At 43.7% G+C, this 20696-nt stretch overlaps 1 protein-coding gene across 1 annotated transcript in view; it reads left to right on the top strand.

Moving 5' to 3' along the window:
• The window catches only part of LOC308291136 (voltage-dependent calcium channel subunit alpha-2/delta-3-like), a gene marked incomplete at both ends in the record, with an annotated part of 340367 nt that overhangs the window by 307163 nt on the left and 12508 nt on the right, over positions 1–20696 (top strand). The window contains one exon of the mRNA XM_080733078.1: positions 2386–2500. Coding sequence (XP_080589204.1) covers positions 2386–2500 — 115 coding nt within the window. The remainder of the gene's footprint in view (positions 1–2385; positions 2501–20696) is intronic.

Genomic DNA, 20696 nt, shown 5'->3' on the forward strand with positions numbered 1-20696 from the left:
ACCACGAATGCAGGTTTTATTATGGTGAAAGAGATGCAAATGCCCTCTTGCCATGCAGAAGGCAGCATTCAAGAGAACTGCCTTCTCCAAACTCTCCTGAAACTCATTGAAAATAGAAGACTTCCAAGCTCACAACGCGTCGCACTGCAACGCGTTGTGAGCTTCGATATTCTCACCGCGCGGTGTGAGCTTCGATATTCTCACCAAAAGACCCTTTTAGAAATGTCAGCCTCTGCCTCTCTAAAATTCTTCACACGTCCCTGGCTGAATGGCCGGCGGACGGTGGAGCGGTGGGGTTCGTTCGTACCGCCCGCCGCTTGCCAAGCAGTCAAAGACAATTTCACAGCTGGCTAGCCTCAGGACTTAGCGGCATTTTCGATATCTTTTTACAGTGCGAGACGCCGGGACTGTGTGACACACGAGCGACACACCCCGACATAGCTGCACGAACACCCTAATCCGCAGTACGCACACAGTACAAAATCCACAGTGTTAGTTTAACTCTTGAGAGTGTGCAAAATGTAACCCCGCAAGGGTCCCATTTGGTTTCATTTGTTACATTCTCAAGAGGTGCAAAGGGATGAATCGACACTGAGGATTTAGCTGTGTACCATCTGAAGCCGAACTAATCTGGGCATGTAGGCTGCACGCACGCACACACGCACGCATGCACGCACGCACGCACGCACACACACACACACACACACACACACACACACACACACACACACACACACACACACACACACACATGCACAGTGCAGTGTGTTGTCACACAAATGACAGCAAGTAATTAAACCGTTGTATTGAAAATCATACAACACAACGCTAATCCGCAATCTTTTAAGAAGTCAGCCTATAGCAACATCGTGTCATGACTCTGCTAGAAATGCCCCCCTTTTTTTCTGACATTTTCCAAAAGGAAACGTCTTCATAACGGAGGTATTTAAGAACCCAAATTAAGAGAAGGACTAAAAAAAGGCTTTCTCGTTTGTTAACTCTCAACCACAGAGGTCAAAAACTGACAGATATTATAAACCTTCTGAATGTGTGTAGTACCGGTTGCAACCATTTGGTGGCAGGAGTGTTCAGGGAAATGGTTCTGGCCTCTACATCTGCACTGTAAATACTTGCACCAGCGCACAGAGGCAGTGGTGTATAAAGTAACTAAGTGGATTTACTTAAGTACTGTACTTTTGAGGTACTACAATTTTGAGTTATTTGTACCTTACTTGAGTATTTCCAATTTTCAATACTTCTTCTATACTCCACGACATCTCAGGTCCAAATATATATATTTTTTTAATAATCACATTTTTATTGAGTTTTCACATAAATGTGTGACAGAAAAGTATTAAAATATTTGTACAAACTGCAATAAAACATACATTTATTCAGGCACTTAAGTTACTAGTTACTTTGCAGATTTTGATTATTATTACAAAACATACATTATTACTTCAGCTCTATACATTTTGGCCATTTGAAAATAGCCGATCTACAAGCAGATCACAATGCGTTGCATCGCGACGCATTGTGATCTGCTATTTTCAAAAGATTTTTATACATTTTACATTGTGAAATGGGACATTCTGCACAATGAGTACTTTCTACTGTTGTCAATTTAAGTACATTTTGTATCCAATACGTTTGTACTTTGTACATTTTGAATACAGGACTTCTACTTGTAACAGAGTATTTCTACATCGCAGTATTGATACTTTTACTTTAGTAAAGAATGTGAGTACTTTTTTCCAGCCCTACACAGAGCCAGCCTCTGGCTCCGTACTGAGACAGCTCTGGGCTGCGTTCTGTTCAAACCTCCTGTATTTGCTAGGATGTGGTGTGTTTTACTATTTGCGTGCGAAATATTTACATGGCTTTGAAGCCCACATGTTAATTATATATTTGAGCTACAGTACGTACATATTTCCCCGATGTTTTGCATCAGCTCACCCCTCCCATAGATGGACTGTATGTATCTGTCTCTCTTTCTGCATGGGACCCTTTCCCCTTTTTAAATGAAGATTAGAATGTTCGTTCGTTCGTTCGTTCGTTCGTTCGTTCTTTCTTTCTTTCTTTCTTTCTTTCTTTCTTTCTTTCTTTCTTTCTTTCTTTCTTTCTTTCTTTCTTTCTTTCTTTCTTTCTTTCTTTCTTTCTGCCATTCCACCATTCGTACAACATTCATGGGTGAATGTGTGTGTTTGTGTGTGTGGCCTGTCTGTCTTTCTGTCTATTTATCTGACTATATGCATGACTGATTAAATTGACTGACTAAATTGATCCTGTTCACGGTTCACGGTTCTCTCGTCTTGTCTTCCTTTCCTTGTGTCTGTCCTTCTGTTCTTTCTGCCCGTCCGTCCGTCCGTCCGTCCGTCCGTCCAGCCCAGAGGGTGGGGAGGAACATGCAGGTGCCGTGTGACATGGAGTACCCGGCCTTCGTCTCTGAGCGCACCATCAAAGAGAACACGGGCAACATCGACTGCGAAGGCTGCCTCAAGTACGCCTCGCACACTCAGAACACACACACACACACACACACACACACACACACACACACACACACACACACACACACACACACACACACACACACGCTCTCACACTCATACAAGTTTGTATCGATTTGGAAACTGGACCTCAAAACTTGCAGAAACCTCTTATCTCCATATTTCAACCATATTTCAAAAGTTTTCTTCGTAAATGAACTCATGCCACTTCACTGTACAAGTGTGTCACACTAAAGGGCTTTGCAGACAGGCGCGATTCTTCGCACGGAAAAAAATGACGATTTAATTTTTTTTAAGAAACCCATGATTCTCTATGACCTCATGGACACCTGCTCCGAATTTGCCATGCGGCAAGTGGCTGCGGAAGTGTTTTTTTTTCTTTTTTCGATCGAACCCAGTTCAATTTGTGCGCTAAAAACTCCTTTTATGACTCCTTTTCAGATCCACAGTGTGGATTCCGCACAGCATTGCACACCAAATCCAATGCGTTTCAATCATGCAGCAAATGGGGGAAAAAACGCAACGGGCCTGTGTGCAAAGCCCTTTAAGTAGTGAAAATAGACGATCTGCAAGGCTCTAAGATTGGCCGTTTTCACTTTTCACTGTTTCCGGAAGATTGTCATTCCATTTTCCCGAAAAGTAACAGGGTTTTGGAGATGCAAGGTTTTCCGTGCGACAGCGGCCGTATATCACTATCCACCCAATTAAAAGGGAAACATAGAGGATGTGGCTGTGTGCACACACAGTGAGCTCTACCCAAATGATCAAATATGTGGATGATGATCTGTAGATGTTTATCATATAATGATGATGAGTGCTGCTATGAATCAGCTTCTCATTACATTCTTTAAGTCGTTTAGACCGGAAATGCATTATTACGCATTATTTTATGCCTTAACTATTGAAAAATAGCAGATATACAAGCTTGTAGATCTGCTATTTTGGAAAAAAAAATCGGGAACATTTGTGCAAGTCTTTGAATATTTTTGACCCGAAGTGTCTTCTATAGGTTTTTTGAAAAAGCTATTTCTATGTCAGTGTTTCTCAAACTTTTTCATGTCAAGGACCCCCCAAATTATATGTATTTGGCCACGGACCCCATCTCAAAATATTTCGTTCCAGGGACCCCCCAGAATTAAATATTTGAGTTACAAACGTTCGCTTTTAAAAAGATATATTCAAAAACTTGCAAAAAAAGGATGCATCCTCCCATTCCGACATGCTGCCATCCCGAAATCCCCCCATTCCGACACTAATACCTAACCCTAACCTCTATGGAAGTGCTGCCACTCAGACAATTAGAAGTCAATGTCGGAATGGCAGCATGTCGGAATGGAGAGAGGCCCCGCAAAAAAAAATCAAGATTTTCAAAAATAGCAGATCTACAAGCTCGCAGCGCGGCACTCGGTGCCGCGCTGTGAGCTTGTAGATCTGCTATTTTTTAATAGCTAAAGCATTCAATAATTCTAGGCCTAAATGACTTAAGGAACAGAGCATAATGAAACATCATTATCTTGTCAGACCCAGCCGTGTGAAATATTTCCATCTCTCGTAATGCCAGGTAATTAGAAAATACTTTTTATAAACCACTCAGAACCTCTCCAGTCTGTGAGAGAGAGGAATGGACTTGACTTACAACAACTCCACTCCCCCTTTTTTTTTCCTGTCTACGTCAAATCTCTTCCGCAAAACATACCTGATCTAACAAGCGCTTTTTGTAGGTACACGACTATTTTTGGTCCCCCCCAGTATAGGCATGAAGGGGTTCAAGTGGTCAAAATGTTTGTTGTCCACTGAAGCGACAAACACAAAAAGCGCACGCTCACTCAAAGTGAGAGAGTCTCTCCTGTGGCTATGGTTTGAAATACAAGGCATTTTTAGAGACGCACACACACACACGCACACACACACACACACACACACACACACACACACACACACACACACACACACACACACACACACACACACACACACACACACACACACACACAAAAGAGGCTTCCTTTTTAACCCTGTAAGGCCCAAATTAATTTCTACTTGCAAAATATTTTTAAAACAAAATCAGATGGTGTTGTAGGAGTCCTAATTAGAGGAAAATGTAATGTTTTTAAAAGAATATATGTTTTTCTAAGGTTTTATAGCCATACATCATAAATCATGCTCTAATTTACATTTTGGGGATATCTTTCACAATAATAACATTATGTACATGTTCTAGATGTTCTAATATATATATATATATATATATATTGGGGGTGCAACATATCGAACCGAATATCGAAAATCGAATCGAACCGAGAAATATCGAACCGAATGACCCTGTAACGAAATATACAATACAATACCACTCCACATCCACATTCCCCTGGAACCCCCTCAAGGACCCCTAGGGGTCCGCAGAGCCCGCTTAGAGAATCACTACCCTAGAGTTTGGGTACCGTATTGTTAAAGTTAAAACAAAACATTTCTGTTTATTTTTTGTATCGAAAAAGTATCGAACTTTGACACCAAAATATCGAACCGAACCGAACCGTGAATTTTGTGTATCGTTACACCCCTAATATATATATATATATATATATATATATATATATATATATATATATATATATTACAGGCATTTTACTTATGTTTTTGTGAGGAATAGCTTCAGTGAAAAAGTGAGATGTTGTTCGTCTAGCTCTGGAATGTCAGCCTCTGTGGGGGGTGTGAATGTCAGCCTCTGTGGGGGATATTTATATGCAAATATCGTGGCCAATGGCATTGTAATACTAAACAATAGGATCCAATGGTGATGTTAATGTGAAAAAAGAACAGGAAAACAAATGATTTAAACTCTTTTTTTGATAAAATCCAAAAAGCGACAGTGGGCCTTGCAGGGTTAAAAAAAATGGCAAAAATGAGTGTGGTCCCCATTAACAATTTGAAGCTTTTCTGTCAGGCAATTGTGGGGTATTCTCTCTGTATGGGTCCTTCATTGCTCCCAGCTGTGGAGACTGCCAGGGAAGCTGCAGCAGCACCGCGTCCATATATCTGTATGTGTGTGTGCACGTGCGCGCGCACGTGCGTGTGTGTGTGTGTGTTCCCTGCGTGTCTGCCTCTCCAGCCCTCCACAAGGTCAGCAGGGTAACCGCTGCCCCTGGTGCCAAGAGTGAGAATGCACACACACACACACACACACACACACACACACACACACACACACACACACACACACACACACACACACACACACACACACACACACACACACACATGACCGCGTCGTCTACTGTAATGACGAGACTATAGCGCTGTCGGGTCGGAGTGGACCGGGGCCTCGGAGCGCGCGGCTACGTGTCGGCTTGGCATAAATCTGTTTTAAAGCACAATGAATTTGACAAACCGAAATGGAGTTTTTATTTCGCTTATGCCGAATTTTATAGGCTCATATTAGTAATAGAGGATATTGCCGATAAACATCTGTTTTATGTTACTGGTGGATGGGGGGGGGGGGCGGGGGGGGCGGGGGGGGGCTGACACAAAGGCCTTGCTCTATTCTTTTTCATTGGGGTGCACGTGTGTGTGTGTGCGTGCGTGCGTGCATGTGTAATCCACAGTGATCCAGAGTGAACCAATGTAACCAAATAGAAATGTATGGTGTAACTCTGCGTGTGTGTGTGCGCATGTGCGTGTGGGTGGGGGCTGTGTGTGCTGCGTTGTCCTTAAGAAACCAGTGCCGAAGCGGTAAATGCATGTTTTGTAATAATAATCAAAATCTATACAATGTAATTAGTAACTAAAGCTTTCAGTTTTTCGCACTTTTTTGAAACATTGTGAAAAATGTGTCCCAATCCTTCTAAGGTTTTTTTTGTTTCCATGTCAGTGGTGCTCAAACATTTTCATGTGAAGGACCCCCAAAATGATATGTATTTGGACACGGACCCCCATCTCAAAATATTTAGTTCCAGGTACCCCCCAGAAGCGAAAAAAATTGAGTTACAAATGTCCTCTTAAAAAATTCATATATTCAAAGATTTGAACACATTTTCACGACTTTTAAAAAATAGCAGATCTACAAGCTCGCAGCGCGGCACTCGGTGCCACGCTGTGAGCTTGTATATCTGCTATTTTTCAATAGCTAAAGTCAGGTAACTCACGATATATTGAACAATGTTTATGTTTATTATTAATGAGTATACAAGTGTGTATGTCACATTTAATTTGGTGTTTGGCTCTGCTAAATTTTCTCCCTGCTCAGCATCAAGCAGCACAGAAGAAGAACATCATTAACCATAATGAGCAGGGAGATATATAGATATATAAACAACCCACCCATGGGGAACAGAGTTAGCAGAGCCTACTGGTGGTGCTGGGGAGGCGGTGGGGGCAAGCAAACACAAGCAATAGTCCGGGCAAGAGCAGCAGGGAGGATGACACACTGGGCGGGTTTAAGTAGTTGGCAAATGATCAGCTGACTGCCACGTCGGCCAATGACGTAGGGTCTGGCATAATAGTGAGTATTAGTGTCCTTATAAAACTGCAATACAATGTACCCTCTCGAGTATACCTGCCTGAACTAACTTCGCAGGCTACGTATCATGAAGGCCCCTCCACCTTGGGCCCTAGTAACTCAGCCCCACTTCCCCCCCCCTTGTGACGCCCCTGCAGACAGACAGACAGACAGACAGACAGACAGACAGACAGACAGACAGTGCACGAGGTGCATCTCAGCCCCGGCCGTCCAGCTCAGTGTGGATCATGGTCCAAAGTGGATGATTTAATCTCCATTAAGTGCACGGCATGCTTCTCCAAACCCTACGTAACACGAGCCTTAGGATGGAGACCATGTAGTAATGCCTTCTCCACCAGAGAGAGAGAGAGAGGCTCGTGCTATAGGGAATCTATTAGCGACAATACACAAGGTCGTATATCCTGCCCCTCTCCTCTCCTCTCCTCTCCGCACGCATGTTCGCTCGCTGGCTTTCTCTCTAGTCTCCTTGACACGCAGTCAGTGGCGTCAGTTCAGAAAAAGCTAAGGTATGACAACATGACTGGTGTGTTGCCATACCTTAGAACAGGCATGATGAATTTATTTGAAGTACATTTATTTTTTTCCCGCTGTAGCCAAGGTATTGCAGCTGCCATACCTAGCCCAATTGACGTCTCTGCACGCAGTAAATATACTCAATACCTAGTTAGTAGTTGAGTCAAAGTACTTCATGTAGCCTATTAACACCTTCTAAGCCACGGGGAGCCCCTTAATGTTAAAACCGTACTATATCGCACATCCCCCCAGGGACTCTCAGCCACGTCGTACATTCCCGGACTTTGTCTTTAAAACCGGAATAAAAGCTTTTGATCCGAAAATCGGCGATCGTCTAACCTTCCCTAGTCACCACTCGTGCACTGATAGCTCATGCAGACCGTGCATGAAGCAGAGGTGACGTCAGCGCCTCTCCTTCTCCAAGGCTACTCCCAGCCATCCGTTTGCTGTCTGCACACTCGAGCTCCTACAGCAGCCATGCTTGGGGCTATGCTAGCGAAACTTTTCAGTTCTGTTCTTCAGTCACACATGGACTATTTGCGGGGACATTTACGTGAAAGGATCGCGCACGCGAAACGCACGGGGACATCGACGATCGGCCAAAACCCCCATTCTATCCCAACGGAAATCGAGAAAATCATGGTGAGTTACTGGCCTGGGGAAAAAAAAAAAAGAAAAAACAGCGGCGCTGCTCAAGATGGAGGGGCTGCGGGATCATGTTTATAAACATAATATTATGTCTCAGATCACAATACAATAATAGAAATTTCACGGCTAATCTACCAACCACCATTCTATTTCGGACGGCAAGGTGTTAAGGGCTTTTGCACACAGGCGCGATTTTCAACCATTGCGTTTTTTTCTGTTTGCTGCATGATTAAAACGCTTTGGATTTGGTGTGAAAGGCTGTGCGGAATCCACACTTCAGATCCGGAAAGGAGTCATAAAAGGAGTCAATACGTTTTTACTTATTGACAAGACGCACAAATCGAACTGGGTTCGATCGGGAAAAAAACGCACTGCCACCGCCACCTGCCGCATGGCAAATTCGGAGCCGGTGTGCATGAGGTCATAGAGAATCATTGTTTTCTTTAAAAAAAAAAAAAACGTCTGTTTTTTTCAGTGCGAAAAAAACGCGTCTGAGTGCAAAGGCCTTTATACTTCTGGTCAAAATGATGCTCAAATTACAAGTGAATGTTTCTCGGTCAAATTTGTATTTTGAGTAACTGAAGTTCTGGCTTTTAAAATATATTATGGTATAGTATGGAATAGTACGTGCTTTAGGTACTCTAAAATACAATTGTTGCAAAGTTAGTTTTTTGTTTTTATTTATTCTAAATGCATTGCTGTATTGACATTACAAAACGGCCAAAACAATCATTTTCAAAGAATTTCAAAATGAGTGAGAAAAAAATAGAACAGATCTACAAGCTCACAACAACACATTGCATCGTCTGAGCTTACAGATCGGCTATTTTCACGACTTAATAGGGCATAAGGGGTTAGTTATGTATGCGTTTTGTATCTCCTTACCTAGAAATAATGGAGTCAAAAATACAACCTTTTGTCTTTTCATATGTTTCCCAAGCAACAGAAAGTAAAGTACAGATAGATGCAAAGTGCGGTCCGGGGACGCCCAGGGGTCCTTGAGGATGTTCCAAGGGGTCCCTGCAAAATGCATTGCATTGCAATAGCTTCACACAATTTTTACCGCTTTATCGATATTTTATACATTCATTAGCTATTCACAAATAGGCCTGGAATTTCATCATTTTAGAGGCAAGGCCACTTGGCCTTTGGTGTTGTCCATTTTTGAGGGCACAAAGGCCAAATGCCAGGGCAGGAAGGCCATCAAATAAAACAAGATGTTAGTCCATTTAAACAATTAATTTAATTTAAGGGTAACATTTAATATCTAGAATATCTGCTGTGAAATAAATACAATCTGATGCTCAGCCCTGCACACATCAAAGACGCACATTGGTTTAAAAATGGGGACTCAACAAAAGACTGGCGTCTACATGACAAGAAAGAGACAGAGGAGAAAGTGGTACAGTCAGCTGGGGCATTAAGGCCACTCGGGGCATGCCATATTTTGGAGGGGCACAAGGCCAAACTGAGGGGCAATGACGTTCATGGCCTCCCTGAAATTCCTGTCCTGGCAGACATACAAGCTCACAGCTAGCTTGTACAGTACATCTGCTATTTTTCTCTTCCAGGGGGTCCCTGCCTGGCACAAAACTAAACTAAAAATACTGTACTATAATCTATGATCTGCGGCTATTTGTGTGGCCAGGGCATACGCCAGTGCATAATGCCTATCAAATACGACTCTTTGAAAGGTTCACGAGGGCAGACGCTATTCATATTTTTATCTCCAACAACAGACGGCGTACACGTGCGTTACAGGTAGAACACAGCACCGACCGCAGTACAATACTCAAGTAAATGTACTTCATTTCTGTGGACCCGATGCCTTGTCTCGGGGAAGACAGAGGAGTTCAGAGGGCTGTGATGAGCTACGGCCTCTCCTGTCAGACATGTAGACATGAGATCATGTGTTAGAGATTCCTCTAGCAGCTCTCTCTCTCTCTCTCTCTCTCTCTCTCTCTCTCTCTCTCTCTCTCTCTCTCTCTCTCTCCATCCCTCCCTCCCCGAGACCCTGGAAGAATCATGAGTGTATGTGTTAGCGAGACAGTGCTGTATATTTGGATGTCGCCACTGCCAGCCGCCTGCACAGACTCATTAATATTGTAGGTGCTTGTTAGCGCTGCAACGGTGTATAGAACACAGTGGGTCTTCGAAAAACGTTCTTCAAACATCATGTCAGGGAAGGGAAGCCCCACCGAAATTGATGCGCGTTCGCAGCCGCGGCACGAAAATAGCCTGAATTAGGGAGCGGCGTTCGCGGATGAGCGTTTTATGAGCGGAGAGGCTGCTTTCTGTCGGTTTGAAACCTCACCATGCTAGACATCTCTTACTTTTACGGATTCAAATTCAAAAGTAGCAAAAGTACCAGATCTACAAGGTCGAAACGTGTTGCTTGCGGACGTTTAAAAAAAAAACTTTTTCTCCTAAAATGTTTAACCCCCTTTCTCCCACGGACATTCTGCGTTGTCACTGCTGTTGCATCCTACTGACTCATGTGAGGAGCCCCCAACGGGAGGACGTATAGGGCCCCCCTGTTTGTTTCCCCAATGGCTATTTAAATGCTCGAGAATCACGGTACCCCTTCTTTAAGATCAAATGTACCACTTTATTGGCAGCGAGTTGCCGGTTTGATTCCTAGGCCAGGCGAACCACGTTGCATGTCTATCTGCAACCATAGCTGCATGTCACTCAACCTTTCCCTGCTTCCTGTCTCTCTCAACCAACTATCAAATAAAGCCATAAAAAACACACACACACACACACACACACACACATTGGCTACAAATGTTGTTGTTAAATAATTAAGTTTAATTAGCCTTTAAAGGCTTTAAACTTTTATTTGTAACTACAGCGATGCTTTTTGGGGATGATCAAATGCCGAATTGTGAAAGCAATCGCACACCCGCACATGTCATTCTCTGGGCCATATTAAACAACATTTTTATAATTTCCTTTGCTCTTAGTCAGCAAGCACTGTAGCCTTATGAGCTTTTAACAACATTCTTACCCACAGACTCAAATGCTAGTCATCTCAGAAACCCTGTGGTCTCCCCCCGATTTTTTTTTCTTCCTCTAATTTCATATGCCTCAACCAATTGTTCACTATGGGAGTTGTATAAGGTTGCCGTCTGGTGGAAACCTCGAATGCCCGAAAAAATAATCATTCCTTTTTTTGTAATTGTTTTACAAAAAAAGTAAATGGCCGATCTACAAGCTCATAAGATTGTAAACTTGGCTATTTTCCCTGCTTTTGTCCAAGACTCTTTGTGTGACGAAGGGCATTCGTTTGACGAAAAAACACGAGAAGTTGAGATATGGAGATACGAGGTATTTCCCCCTACGATAAGCGGTGAAAAACCGAACATTTGGGTTCCCTGCGTGCTGTTCTGCTCTGTAGGAAACGGGAGAACTGCAGCAATTGCAAAAACTTTGCTTTGCAATTACGGTCGAGAGTCTGACTTTATTTGCAACAAACTGAAGCCGTTAAAATCGATAATTGCTAAATTACACACTACGCGAGTCCTTATGAAACTTTGCTAATTGTGATTATAGTCAAATGAAAACCATAGAGAGAAAAGATTCATGCTCTGATAAAGGTCCAGCAATAGGCCAGTGGTTCTCAACCTGTGGGCCGGGACCTTAGACTGTAAAAACAATATGAACACAGCGAGTCCCATTGGTTTCTACAGACCCGTTTTTAAGCCACTTTTTCGGCGAATTGAAATCCGCCATCTTTGAACTTCGGTCCCGAAATGCTACCTGGAAACGAATGCTATTGGCTGCAACCGCAGCGAGGGCGGGTCTTCTTCACTCTGTAGAACCAGTAGAAAACCTGAGAAACATATAAAATTAATTTTACCATATTAAAATTGCCTAGAGCAGGGTGCCAACATTGGCACAGGGGAGGGTGATCACTGGCACACTTCGCAGCCAGACAAATCTGCCAAGGGCAATTTTTCGTTGCAATGGCAGATTCGTTTGGCTATGCGAGGCTATGGCACACTGGCAGAAGTGTGGGAGAGAGGATTTTTTATATTTTTAAAAAAATGTGGCCAATTAAATGAAGTCACCTATCCTGCACACAATTCTACATTCATTAAAACTCTGAACTCTGACTGGGGAGGGTGCCGGAGAGATGGAGGATGGTGGATTATTGCTCTAATGATCGTTATAACAATGTCCTGGCAATAAAAATATGTTCAAATGTTTGATGGGGTGTCATTAAAATGTATGTTGACATGGCACACTGACTATGTAGAAAATAAATATGTGGCACTTCATTTCAAAAAGGTTGCTGACCCCTGGCCTAGAGAATGGGTAGGCAGGCGGGTGGGTGGGTGGGCGGACGGACAGACGGTGTACATCTGAATCGTAACATGCAGACTTGCAAGGCACACCGTGCGTTGCTCCAATCAGCACCACACTTGGCACAAACACTCAGGGGTCTGCCATGACAATAGTCCCACTAGGGGCCACACCAGGGGCCATGTTACGGCCCCTGGGGGCCACACCAGGGGTCATGTTAGGGCCCCTGCATGGGGGCTACACCAGGGGCCATGTTAGGGCCCCTGGGGGCCACAGGCTCAGTGTTGCTCCAATCTGCACCAACCATGGCACAAATGCTGCGCAGTGATCTGCCACCACCATATAGTCGCACAATAAATCTAAATTGCATATATATGGGGCACTACAGCAGTGTTATAGCAGTTTCTATCATTTCAAATGGCCATAACTTGGGGACTTTTGCTCTGATCAGCCTAAATATAGGACTGAATCTTTTGACAAATGACTAGAGGCACTGGTCGGACTATATAAGGTTTTGTGTGCTTTTAGTTTTAGTTATTGACTCCAAGGACGAGGGAAGAAGCTTCTATAGAATTGTCCTCAAGTTGACCACTTCGGACTCCTCAAGTCGAGGATAGTCCTCAAACTTTGGGCTGGTGTCGGCTGGGTGCCGCCTGGGACCTGGGACAGTGACCACAGTCTGTTAGTGTTGTTGCTGTTCCGGGTCTTGAGTTGTGTTCGGACGGTGCCGGTTTGAGGTTTCCGGCGAAGTCCAGTCAGTATGTGAGGTTGGTCAGACTTTGCCCCCGGACATGGATATCTGTGCTATTTTTCTTGGCTAATACATTTGCATCTCATACATGGAGATCCCTGACGTCATGGACAGAATGGCCCATGATTGTTCTGTGCAAATTATTTGGCTAACACTAAGTGAAATGTAGGAGCAGTTTGCACCGCTCATAAATGTACGGGGGAAAAAAGACATGATATTTTTCATTATTATACCAATAAATAAGAACATATATAGTAGCCTACATACAGTTTGTTTCTGTCGGGCAGAAACCTTGTATCCCCATATTAGATAGACTAGAAGGGGTCTAGCCCTTCGGGTGGCCGAGGGTCTAGTCGGGGACCGGCCTACACAGGAACGATGTAAATAGGGAATGAATGCTCCACCCTTTAAATCAAACCCCATTATACCTGTTGTCATAGGACCCGTTTTGGCCATCTGTTTGCCTGTGTCCATTTATGCCCATCTGTGTGTGCATTTATGCCCATATATGGAGCTATCTGTGTCTGTGATATATGGACATCTCTGTATGTGTCTGGGTGTGTCCCTTTTATGCCCGTATATGGAGATCTCTGTGTCTGTCTGTGTCCATTTATCCCATTATCCTAAAGGAGTTCGCTATAAACAATGTTGTCAGTAATGCCCTTGTCATTATCCACAATGAAAACTTTTACAGCGCTGGCTCTCTTTCCTCTAGAGAAGGCTGTGTAGAGTTGGCCATGAGCGAACACAGGTTTAGGCAAGTAGATGCCAACTCGTTCATTCTCTTGGCCCTGACCCTTATTGATTGTAACAGAGAATGCTAAGCGGATAGGGAACTGTCGTCTAATGAAGGTGAAGGGAAGCTCACCTCTGTCATAGTGAGGTATTCTTGGTAGGAAGATTGTTTCACCCCTGTTTGTGCCTACTGCAATCTCACACTCAATGACTCTGTCCATCATTTGCATTACCACCATTCTGGTGCCATTCTTGAGAGTGCGGTCAGGACCTGATTGCAGGTTTCTAAGCAGCATGACTGGTGCGCCTACTTTCAATTTGAGGTTATGATCAGGGATTCCAGAGGGTGTCAGTGAATTGAGTAATTCCACAGTCACGTAATCCTTGTGGTCGTCCTCCTGAATTGAGTCGGCTGAAAGGTAGACTCTCTCTTCTGTAGGTAAGTCAGCCAAGCATATGTTGTTGATTTCTCGGATGTCATTGTTCAGAGGAGTGTATACAGTGCCTTTGAGAAGGTTGTCTTTGTTGATACATCCATTTTGCAGGTCAGGAAAGGTGTAAGAAATCAGAGTATTCAGATCCTTAACCAAGTGTTGTGGTGGAATTCGGATTTGAACTTCTGTGTCCTCGTGAGGGAGTTTTCCGTCCCCTAAAGCAAGAAGATAGTTGGAGAAGTCCCTTTCAGCTGTTTCTGTCCTCATGTTGATGTTAAGCTTGTGGTGCTTCATGAGAGGATACAGTGGTGACATCTGGATGCATGCTGTAACTATCTGGGCTCTGCTTGCTCTTTTAATAACAGGGAGTGTCTGCCTAGGGTCTCCACCCAGAAGGACAGTTTTGCCACCCCAAGGTTGTTGTGAGTGCATGAGGTCCCTCAGTGTTCTTTCCACACACTCAACATTAAATCGGTTAACACTGAATATCTCGTCCCAGATTATCAAGTTGCTCTCTTTGATGAGCCTAGCCAGGGAGGACTCGGCGTTGATGGCACAGACAGAGTCTTCAAAAATGGGGATTGGGATCTTAAATCTTGAATGAGCTGTCCTACCACCCTCCAGGTTCTGTGCCGCTAAGCCTGTGCTGCCCACACACAGTACAATGCCATTCTCTGCGCGAATCTTAGCTGCAATTGCCTTAAAGGTAAAGGTTTTGCCATAACCTGCTGGGGAGTTTAGAATGAACTGCCGTGTGATGGTTTCTTCTTTTGGTGCATGTACTGCCTGATAGACAGCTTCGTAGAGTGCCATTTGTTCTCCATTGAGCTTAGGAGCAAGTGACTTTACAATTTGTTCTTGCTGTGTTATGTTGAATTTTTCAGATCTGAAGATTTGTGTCAGTTTTTCCTGCTCAGTTAGTGGTCTTGGCTGTGGCATATCATTGTGTTTGGATAGACTACCTCCCATTTGCGAGAGCTCGTTTTCAATTGCAAGTAGTACCTGATTGTGTATAAATGTTGTGTCTACTGCATCTGTAGGGCACCTCTGTGCAGTGGCCTCCTCATGGACAAAGTCTTCACTAAGCTGTTCAAAGAATCTTTCAAACAGATCTTTGGGCTCTGAAGGTTGACAGTAGTGGAGGATGATGGCAAAGGTTTCTCTTACTTTCCTTGAGGAAGCGTAGCTTGAGACGTCACGCATGGCGGTAATCCATTCTCCATCGTCCTGAAGCAAGCCCATGGCTAGAGCAGTGTCTTTGAAAGTGTCATAGTGGTTGCCGTTATATACCTTAAGGTCATCATAGGTCTGTGGTCCTCTGATATGTCCTAGGAGCAGTTTCAAGTAGAATCTTTCTCCTTGGAGCACTGATACATTGGACATCCTGCCTATTGTACTTGGAAGTTCTGCATCCTTGAGTTGGTGGACTCTTTTTTGCCACATGTGGTCCTTTGCATCCCATTTGTAATGTTCTGGAATCTGCATGTAAAGATATTGCCTTGCGTCAGGGTCCCTGCTGTTTAGTTGGAAGAAGGCAAGCAATGTAGTTGGTTTGGCTGCCGCTAGGGCCTCCTGTGCATAGCCTTCTCTGAAGATTATGCTCTGCTGGCCATCTGTGTGGATAGCGAGATTGGTGACAGCAGGGACTCTGTCCTGGATCTTGTATTCCATTGTTCTCCAGTGTGCATCATGAGCATCAATGGTTCTGGCATTGATGAATCTGGAGATCTCATCCCTGTCTTCAATATCTAGAGTGCCAACATCAACTCCTTTATGGACGTATTTGTACAGGTACTTGATGGTACGGAAGGAGCCAACAAATTCAACATTGATGTGGCATTTATATTTAAGTAGGACCCAAGCGTTGTAAGGAACGACCCACCTGCTGTCAAACAGAAAGTCATTCTTCTTATGTGTGTGACCGACAATGGGCCGTCTGTACTCTGGGTAGCCATGACCATCATGAGGCAGTCGTGTGTTGGCACAGAAGTTTTTAGGGAATTTCTTAGTACAGATACCATTGACCATGCAGGGGCTGTTAGGGTAGGCCGGGCCACAGGGTCCATGTAGCATGAATCGACACACCAGCTCATACAGCTCTGGCTCCTTTTGTTTGTCAGGTATGTCTGCTCTAATTATTTGATCAATGTCAGCGACAGTCAAAATCTCATGTAGGAGTAGCAGTATGTGGGCATGTTTCAGTCCTCTCATCTGTCCTTCAATAGTGTGTATTCTAGCCTTCATCTTCCCAAAGACGCCGAGCTTTGTGTCGTGGAGGAGCTCATCCAAACTCCTTTTGAAAACTTTGTTAACAATGTCTGGTCTGTCGGTGGGCTGCTGTCCTGGAAAGATGTTACTCAGTACACCTTCACTCCTTGCATTTGACGTCATGGTAATGAAGAGGTCAAACCTTCTATATCTGGCTGCTATGGCAAGGGCATCTTGAAAGCGCTTGAATTGGTATCTGGGGCTACCAGTGTGTGAGCCTGGAAGAATTATCTGTTGACCAATCCTGGTGGCCTCAGTCTGTCCTGGCTGTGCTTGCTGTGCAGTTAGGGCATCATCCAGACCTGAATACTGGTGGGCCCTGTACTTGTCTTGTTGTTCCCTACTCCTGTAGAATTTCATCCGGCAACTTTCAATTTTGGAGTATTGATCACAGAAGTATTCTTGAGTAAGTCTCCCTGACTTCAGAAGGGTGTTGAAAGAATTAGTTCTTTGTTGTAGATGGAATCTGAAGAACTCCTGAAGAGTGACTTTGCCTCTGGCTGAATTTGCATTAACCTTGAGGATGGGATTGTCGATGCTGAAGCCAGCATCTCCATATGGCAAGATCAAGGGATAGGCAGCTGGGTCATACATAGGGTGGAGTGAATTGATATGTGTAGTTTGTCTGTGATTAGGTGCATCAGCTGGAGTTCTGTACAGAACAATGTCTCGAGGTTGTGTCTGGTCTCCTGGTGCAAAAATAACAACGTCAGGGACATCAGGGTTAAGATGTTTTTTCTTAGCTCCCTGTGAGCTTTTGGACTTGAACACCATTTTCAGGTCCTGAGTTGGATTTGCATTGAACATCTCGGCTCCGGTTTTAAAGAATCTTACTAAAGGGTTAACTGTCCGGCACGCGCTTCGGGCGTGCCGAGCGTCTAGTCGGCGGCCTGGCCAACTCGGGAACAATGTAAATAGGGAATGAATGCCCTGCCCTTTAATGCAAACCTCATTATATCTGTTGTCATAGGATCCGTTTTGACCATCTGTTTGGCCGTGTGTCCATTTATGCCCATATATGGAGATATCTGTCTGTCTACGTCCATTTCATGCCCATATATGGAGATCTCTGTAGGACCCGTTTTGACCATCTGTTTGCCTGTGTCCATTTATACCCATATATGGAGTTATCTGTCTGTCTGCGTCCATTTTATGCCCATATATGGAGATCTCTGTAGGACCCGTATTGACCATCTGTTTGCCTGTGTCCATTTATGCTCATATATGGAGATATCTGTATCTGTCTGTCTGCATCCATTTCATGCCCATATATGGAGATCTCTGTATCTGATGTCTGTGTCCGTTTATGCCCATTATGGAGATCTCTGCATCTGTTAGTGCCCCCGACTACCTGCTGCGGCGGGAAACACGCGCGCTGAATTTAAAATAGGGAATGAATGCCCCACCCTTTAATGCAAACCCCATTATACCTGTTGTCATAGGACCCGTTTTGACCATCTGTTTGCCTTTGTCCACTTATACCCATATATGGAGATCTCTGCAGACACAGTACCGGTTCCGGCCCTACCCTTTAATGCAAACCCCATTATACCTGTTGTCATAGGACCCGTTTTGACCATCAGTTTGCCTTTGTCCACTTATGCCCATATATGGAGATCTCTGCAGACACAGTACCAGTTCCGGCCCTACCCTTTAATGCAAACCCCATTATACCTGTTGTCATAGGACCCGTTTTGACCATCTGTTTGCCTTTGTCCACTTATGCCCATATATGGAGATCTCTGCAGACACAGCAACCCTACTTTACTTACAGAGCGCCCCGGAGTTCCCTGCCCCTGGGCTCCTTATTCCCCTTTATTATTTAAGTTTAGCGTGAGAGGGAACTGCCCGGGCTTATCCACATTATTCACCTGGTTCTCTTAAAGGCACAGCCCGCTAATTCCCCTGAACCCAACCGCTCTGAAGAGCACCCTGAACTTTGCTCACCTCGAAGTGAGAGGAAGAAAGACTTTAGTTTATGCCACACTCAGAGAGATTTTTAGTTGACTCATCTAGCGTATGTGATGTCAGAGCCTTTTATGAAGTGATGTCACAATGAGTCAGCGCTTGCTCCGGAACAGCCCGATGTCAGTCATCTCCGCATAAGGAGATTCCAAATCTTTTGTGCCGGATCCGAAAAACTGTGTATCGGGTCGGGTCGAGGCCTAGCTAAGAACGTAGGCAAAGGTCTGAGCTGTCTGTGTGCGAAATTTGGAGTCTGTAGCACCAACCATGTGCTTTCAGGGCTCATCCATGCGATTCGGGCCAATCAGATTCGGCGTCCATTGGCTTCAATTAGTAGTCAGGACTCCGCATATGGAGATTCCGAACCTTTCGCGTTGGTTCCGGAAAACCGCATATCGGGTCGGGTCGAGGCCTAGCTAAGATCGTAGGCAAAGGTCTGAGCTATCTGTGTGCGAAATTTGGAGTCTGTAGCACCAACCATGTGCTGTCAGGGCTCATCCATGCGATTTGGCCCAATTCGGCCTCGGCTTCAATTAGTAGTCACGATAGATAGATAGATACCTTTATTATCCCAAGGGGGAAAATCAGTTGCCCAGAGGCAGCACAGCAGTATAAGGTTATTTACAAAGTTACAGAGATCAAAAAGATAAAAGAAAAAACAAGAACAGAGTACAGAGTACAGTAAGAGCAAGGTACAACAAGAAAGGGAACAAATAACATATATAAATATATATACATAAAGTGTCCTAAAGCACAACTATCAATATTAAACACTAAAAAACTGTCAAAAAAAGACCATCAAAAACACAAGCCAAGTCTGGCCAATGTTACAGTTCACACAGAAGAAAAAAGACAGAAAAAAGTATGAAAAAAAAGAGAAAGAAAGGAAATACTGCGGAGCTCCAACTGAACGATCTTCCCGCTAGGGGCGACCACAAGTACTGACCACAAGTATATTCCAAATGTGTATGTTTTCTTTCTTTCTTTTTTCTTCTTTTTTGTAAATTAGCTTAATTACTTCATCATACAAGAGTGTCACACAAAAGTAGTGAAAATAGCAGATCTACAATCTGCTATTTTCACAAATTCAAAATGTTTTTAATATTATACAAAAAAAGGAACGGTTTTGGAAAGGTTTCCACCCGACAGCAAGGATAGGCCTATGTTGTTTTCCGTATGTTAGTTCCAATAATCCAAGCTGGGTTAGATGGTATCATATAGAGAGAGATTATGGATTATGTAAACACAACGCAATGTTACCTTTAATGATCATAAAGTATTAACAAACTTTGTGTGAACCTGCTGATCTGCTGAAGGGTTTAACATTAAAAAAGAAAAACACGAGCACAACAATCACTACTTTATTATTTGCTATTATGCTGTTTTATTTGAAACTTATTGACTCAAAAACTGGACTTTTGATGTAAATATTTTTCAGCAATCAGGGAAAGAGTGTGGCGAAGCCAAACCAGTTTGAGAGCCTCGAGTGACCTAAGGTTTGTTGTGAGAGCTGTCTGGATGTCAGCTTTCAATCTGGGCAACATTTCTAACTCAAGAGAAAGGGCTGCACTGTGTTATTATTGCATTCAGCGAAGTTATGCAATTGTTTCTGAGTCGGCGTCAATACAGCACAATCGTTAGGCTAGTAGACTCGGAAAAAAATAAATGTGTGAAATTGTGTCATTGTTTGTTTTTCAGCTTATATGGCTCGAACACCCCACATTGAAAGACCTGGATCACTCCTGACCCAAGTCAAACACTAAAGCATTGTGCAAAATATGTGGCAATGAAACTGACATGGCCAGCATGCATGCGTCTCACTGCCAGCTCTTTGAGATCACTAATGATGATTAAAAAGGTCAAAATCACCACGAAAATGCAGTCTTGTCTTAGAAGACGACAAAAAGAAGCTAGGTCTTAAAAAGTACAAGATAAAGGTCTGGCAGTTTTATTTTGGGGAGACACCAACACAATCGATACTCCCCAATACTCTGGCCACATCCTGCAGCCAAGATAAAGAGCAGAATATCACCAAAATGACTTGATGA

This window comes from Nannobrachium achirus (assembly GCF_963921795.1).
Source record: "Nannobrachium achirus genome assembly, chromosome: 9".
NCBI lineage: Eukaryota > Metazoa > Chordata > Actinopteri > Myctophiformes > Myctophidae > Nannobrachium > Nannobrachium achirus.